Here is a 6,061-nt window from a genome sequence, read left to right on the forward strand (position 1 = left end):
CGCGAACGCGCCGGCGGATCTCCACCAAATTCGGGGGATCCCTTCAGCTCGAGGAGCCCTCTTGAACACCACCCTCCGCACGTCGGTAGCCCCCCGTGATCGCTTGATCGGTCAATTTAACCACCCCTAACTCCCGACCCCGGGGCTATCGACGCAGGGGTGGTCTCATTCGAAAGCGGGCCTCTAGACGTACACTCGATTCGCGTTCGAGAGGGTTCATTGTATCTGCGTTATATGTTCTGTTAAAAAAAAAAAAATGTTCATATCGGTGGCATATTCGCCGATACCGATATATCGGCAACAGGCTCATATCGGCAAAACGATATATAGGTCGGGCTCTACTTAATACCACCTGACACATAGCAAATCAAGTCCATTGCTGTGACGTACTTAACCCTGTAAGGCCCACTGTTGTAATATTACATCATTTTTAGCTTGACTACAAAAAACTGCTTATCTTTTTTTCTCTCTAAGACCTAGGAATGTAACGATTAACCACGAGCCGGTTGAAAATCGATTCAAACACGTGACAATGCAAATCGGTTGTGATGCTAAACAAATCGCGATTCATTTAGGGGTAGGAGTTTATATGAACCCATGTCTGAGGGGAAGTTACTGTCTTTAGAAAAGTTCAGATGGTATTTTTTATTTTCTTCTTGCCTCTGTATAATGCATAATAAAGTTCATAATGCAGCGCTGCTTTGATTACAGCAGAAACCAAGGAAACGCTTTAAGCGCCACCTGCTGGCAGAGAGTGAATCTGCGTCTCATTCAGCTCGTCTGCTGTTTGTTTCATGCAGATATTTTTTTATGTATAGTTTCACAAAACTGAAGTTAAACCATTCTGTTTTTGCTTCAAATTTCTAAATTATACAATCCAATTTAGATTAAAAACTGCTCATGTTGCATATTTGCAGCATCTTTGTTTGGATCATGATTAAAGATCATAAACACTCCCTCTCCTTGGTCTTTAAATATGACCGAATGATCAAATTTAGCACTCTCAGGAAAATATAATAATGTTTTGTAATTATCGTTTAAATCTGGCTAATTTTCAAATATCTCAGAAAATTTTTTATGAGGTTTCAAATCAGAATATGACTTTTTGTTACGAAACAGGGCATAATTTTCATACAAGTCTTCTGTGGAGGACACCAGGGGCCCGTTCTTCGTACGTCGCTAACTCAGTTAGCTGGATTTGATTGTTGACGATTTGGCATTATCTTGGATTGTTTGGTTCTTCGAAGCTCATCCCGGAGTTGCTGTCATAGCAACAGGTCCTTAAGCTTAAACCTGCTTGGGAGCAGGCTTATTTCATGTAAACAGGATTAGATTGCATCTTTTTAAGCAGAATTGATACTTAAAATCTGTCCGCTACCACCGCTACTTTATTACAAGAGTAGGCCTACCCTACTAATCCAGGGACAATAATCTAAAATAATGATCATTTAAAAATGAATTTAAAGATAATATAATAATGTTGTGTAGTAGCCTGTACAAATATTACAAATCGTGATTATAAATAATTGGGAATCATGTAAAAAACAAAACAAAAAAAAAACAGTGCACATTTCATTTATCTATTATAACATTTATGTAGTTTTGTTCGCTTGGCTGTTTCCTTATAAAAGTCCCAAAATTTGTCAAGTTTTTCGTCAGGTGTCTTTTTAAATTATATGATGTCATTACGTTGCTGTCTTGCCGCCAGCCAATCGCTGCATTGCTGATCGTGGTTTCGAGTATCGATACATAACCCCTTTTAAACCAACCCATGAACGCGCAATTATCTCAGATAACTCAGTCCAGCCATACTAATCATCAACAACAGGTGCGTTCGAAGAACCGAATTAGCCAGATCCTGATTAGCGCGATGATATCATCTTGGATGTGACATTTCATCTCGGATGTAATAAGCGACGTACGAAGAACGGGCCCCAGGACTGAAATAAATGAACTTTTCCATGACATTCTAATTTATTGAGATGCACCTGTATATGAGATATTCTTATGAAAATGTTGCCAAGTTATTACTCCCATTACAACACTTTTTTTTTTTCATTATGGTTTGCCCCAAGAACACGTTAATATGCAAATTAGATCCAATCTATATAGACATTGTATAGAATTGGAATACCAATTTATTTTTACGCACATATTCCATAAAGTAGGCTACAGTAGTATATCAAATCTTTCTGTTATATCTTATAGTTGAGAATCATCTTTTTCATCAAAGTTTGGCTAAAAATAGCCTGAAACCTAAAAACTTAGTTTTAGTTTAGATTAGTGAATGAAAAATAAAACAGTTTTTGTGCCTATTTATGCCTTTTTTCATGTCTATTTTTTTTTTTTTAATTACTTAGTCCTGGCATCTTCTACAAAGGACATAGAATAAAATATTAATAACATATAGTTTTTCAAAAATGTTTTTTTTCTCCATTTATTTCTTATGCTCCAATCAATGTAATGACATAAAAAACAACAACAAAATTCACAAAACTTTTTTTTCTGAAAAATATTACAAATATTCAAGAAACCTCATTCAAAGTTTCCACTGAAAATACAATATTTACTTCATTGTTTTAACAATGTAGTATTAGTTAACAGTGACATCAAAAAAGTTAATAAAATTACAGAACTGTTCTGAAAGCATCTTACACTTTTTGAAAGACAGCACATTTTTTATGTTACTTATGAGTTATTTAACAATTTTGGATGAAACTATGATTACTATAAAAAAATTTTGCATTTCATTAAATTTTCAATAAAAATAAGGATGATTTTCAGTTAGCCCTTTAATAAATCGGACATGGTTTTATTTGGCAGACACAGCACAACAACATGACAATGAAATAGCAAGAAGCCTTTTATGTCAGAAATTAAGTTTTATTTGACAATAGCAATGCTTCAAAGGACAGTAATTTGTATTTGTAACAGGTGTACTTTAATATTACATGGAACTCAATTCAATTGACAAGAGTCTTTTACAAAAAAAGTTTCTCTCATGATTCCTCTCATTCACATGAATTTTCTTCACAAAGCCTCTTCCGTCTGCTTCCAAGTTCTGCTCATTCATTGTCAGCCAAATCATTTTGCTCAAAATACCTTTAATAGACAGAAGCATGATTATACTTCATAAGAACACCTGAGCATATTTCAGGGAACACTAAATTTGGCTCTAACAGCTCCATGTCAGTTACCTGGCAACAATACAAATCATCAAGTTAAGAGCTGACAAACGATCATCGTCTTTGCTCTCCTGGAAGAGAAAAATAATACACAGTCTATTTTAAGCAACATATTTTAGGTTGTCAACAAACAAGCCCTCACTTGTGCAACTGCAACGGAAGCAAGGGAGAAAATAATGATACCCCAGCTTTTAAATCAGAGCAAACCAAAAGGTGTTTACCAGATTGGCACGCACTGCAGAGCACCGTCGTGCCAACTGTCTGATAAGGGAATGTGCTTCAGGAAGCAGCGGTTTCTCAAGGCACGCTAGTAATGCATAAAGCCATCTGCCCTGTGAAGATAAATGTGCAACGTACAGCTAAACTGAGAAAATACAGTTCAAAAATACCTTTTAATTTGAAAGGGAAAAATGCAAAACGTGACGTATTAGAAACAAAGAAATAAATATTTTATCTCAACTTTTAGAGTGACCTCTTAATTAAATATATCTCAATAGAATAATATAAATGCATATTGGATGTGACATACTGAACTTACCAACTGTGGTACAAAGTCTCTCTCCTCAAACCAATTGATTAAATACTCAAGCACAGCAGAGATGGTTGACTGAGCAGAGAATGCAATGAAATGACAAATAAATATTAGAATATGCGATTTATATGTGAATAATAAGCATATCTGCTGTCAAATGGCAATTACCTGGTTTAGTTTGCTGACAATGCTTAGGAAAGGTGGGAAACCAGTCTAATAAAAAGAGATTCAAGAACATTAAATCAAGACAGAATGCTCAAATTTTGTAATAATAAATCTACACAGTGTAACTCAATGTAATCTACTTATACTGACAACAATTATCACAGTGTGTTGATGATCTGATAAGGGGAGAATTATTACCTTGACATAATCAAGACCCGGGTTAACTTTGTCTTCTTCTTTCAGCTGGATGTCAAGACAAACATTCTCACCCAAGCAGAACCTCTTCCATCCATCCTCATCCTCCGTTTTGGGCTAAAGTGGGGAGAAGACTTCGTTTTTAAAGCAACTTTTTCATCATTTAATCGAAAATCAAAAGTACAGTAACTTGAGCTACTATAGGATTATAATGTATATCTATGTTTTATGTGAGTGTAATGTATAATGTGATGTTTATGTGAGCGTAATGTATAATGTGTGGAATTTTGTACTTGTGACTGTAAGATATATCGTGTGGATTGAGTGTGTGCAGCTGTTTAATGGTATGCTGATTGTTGAATAATTGCATACATAGATACTGCCATGCAAGAACAATTTCAGACAAGTATTATATCATATCATGTTTAAATTCTGTCCAGACATCAATTATCTTACCATGACAACATTATCATCCAAAAACTGGGATTTCCAATGCTGACGATGCTTGTTAACACTCTGAAATAAGAAAGTGTTATATTGACTACTTAATTTAAAAACAAACAGACAAATCTTAGGTACTTGATATTAAAAGTACTTGAACAAGTAACCAATACACGTAAATTGAACACCTGTCTGACTTCTGAAAATTTGCTGACTTGTTGTTGCTGCCATTTCAAGCTGGGAGAGAAACCCTGAGGTGCGGCCAGACAACCTGTGATCTGTGAAAAAAATTCATATGCAAAATGATTACACATAAGTTTTAAAATGTAATAGTCACTGTTCACTTGTCGCACTCACAGACACATTCACAGATTGTTTCTTCTTCAGCTTCTTTGGATCAATTTGTGCCACAACGACATCTGGGCACAGAGATGCTTCCCTTCTGTAAAAACATAACGCAATTCTATGAATTTTTACAGCGAGCACCTGAAAAATCATTAAACAAAAATTTATCGTCAAAGCATTTTATAAAAACAGGTTTATAAATTAACATAAATATACAACCAAGTTATAAAGTCCAAAGTTCTATAACCAGTTTTGCATTAATACTCGACGCCTTGGTGTCTTAGAGAATTCATTTCTAAATATACACAAGCTAAACCAAGTATCTCAAGTACACTGTATCACTGAGACATTTTCTAAATCAATATTTAACTTTCTTTTGTCTTTGTATTTTATCCGTTAATATTATTATCTCCTTCAATACGTGTAAAACCTAATATTTATGTACGTATGTAACGCACTTTGGAAACAGTGTTGCTTATATGAATAAAGTTCCACCTGTGTCTACTTTTAAAACCTAAAATGAATATTAGATGAAGAATGACTTACTGAACCTGTCTGAGATATTCTTGAGGGTTTCTGGGGGGTTCGTTTGAGTTATATTCCTCTGTATCGCAGGACTCCAGGGGCAGAAGTCTGGGCATCAACTCCTCCATGTCTGACTTTATGTCTTTGCGTTATTTTCTATTCGAGATCATCAAAATACATCAAAATTCACGAGTCGCTGCTGCTCGTTCTCTACGTGCTTGTCAGCCTCTCCATTTTGAAAACATTGGCCATGATGACGACCAATAGACGCGACGATTACCGTGGTGACGCTTATTCGCTAGCTATGATACGGATGGAAAGACGGAAAAGATGTGTAGTGACATCTGCTGTTTAGGAGGAATGTGAAAAGAAATATGAACATGATAACACAGAAGTTAAAATATATATATATATTCTATGCATGCAATGTATAAGTATTAGTGTCAGAATTGTACGTTTTTAAAGGGGTCATATGATGCTGCTAAAAAGAACAGTATTTGGTGTATTTGGTGTAATGAAATGTGTTTATGCGGTTTAAGGTTAAAAAAACACATTATTTTCCACATACTGTACATTATTGTTTCTCCTCTATGCCCCGCCTTTCTGAAACGCGTCGATTTTTACAAAGCTCATCGGTCTGAAAAAGCGAGGTGTGCTCTGATTGGCCAGCTAT

General features: G+C 35.3%; 1 protein-coding gene across 1 annotated transcript; it reads right to left on the bottom strand.

The window, feature by feature from the left end:
- Positions 1-2,772: 2,772 nt before the first annotated feature.
- LOC107725416 (gem-associated protein 2-like) lies at positions 2,773-5,673 on the bottom strand. The gene is made up of 10 exons (XM_016534662.1): positions 5,410-5,673; positions 4,876-4,960; positions 4,707-4,796; positions 4,534-4,593; positions 4,081-4,194; positions 3,886-3,930; positions 3,724-3,792; positions 3,407-3,517; positions 3,198-3,256; positions 2,773-3,102 (listed from the first exon to the last, which is right to left on the bottom strand). The coding sequence occupies exons 1-10, from the start codon at positions 5,514-5,516 to the stop codon at positions 3,066-3,068; spliced, it is 777 nt and encodes a 258-aa protein (XP_016390148.1). The 5' UTR covers positions 5,517-5,673; the 3' UTR covers positions 2,773-3,065.
- Between the last annotated feature and the right edge of the window lie 388 nt (positions 5,674-6,061).

Source organism: Sinocyclocheilus rhinocerous, unplaced genomic scaffold (genome assembly GCF_001515625.1).
Source record: "Sinocyclocheilus rhinocerous isolate Xijiao unplaced genomic scaffold, SAMN03320098_v1.1 scaffold1004, whole genome shotgun sequence".
NCBI classification, from domain to species: domain Eukaryota; kingdom Metazoa; phylum Chordata; class Actinopteri; order Cypriniformes; family Cyprinidae; genus Sinocyclocheilus; species Sinocyclocheilus rhinocerous.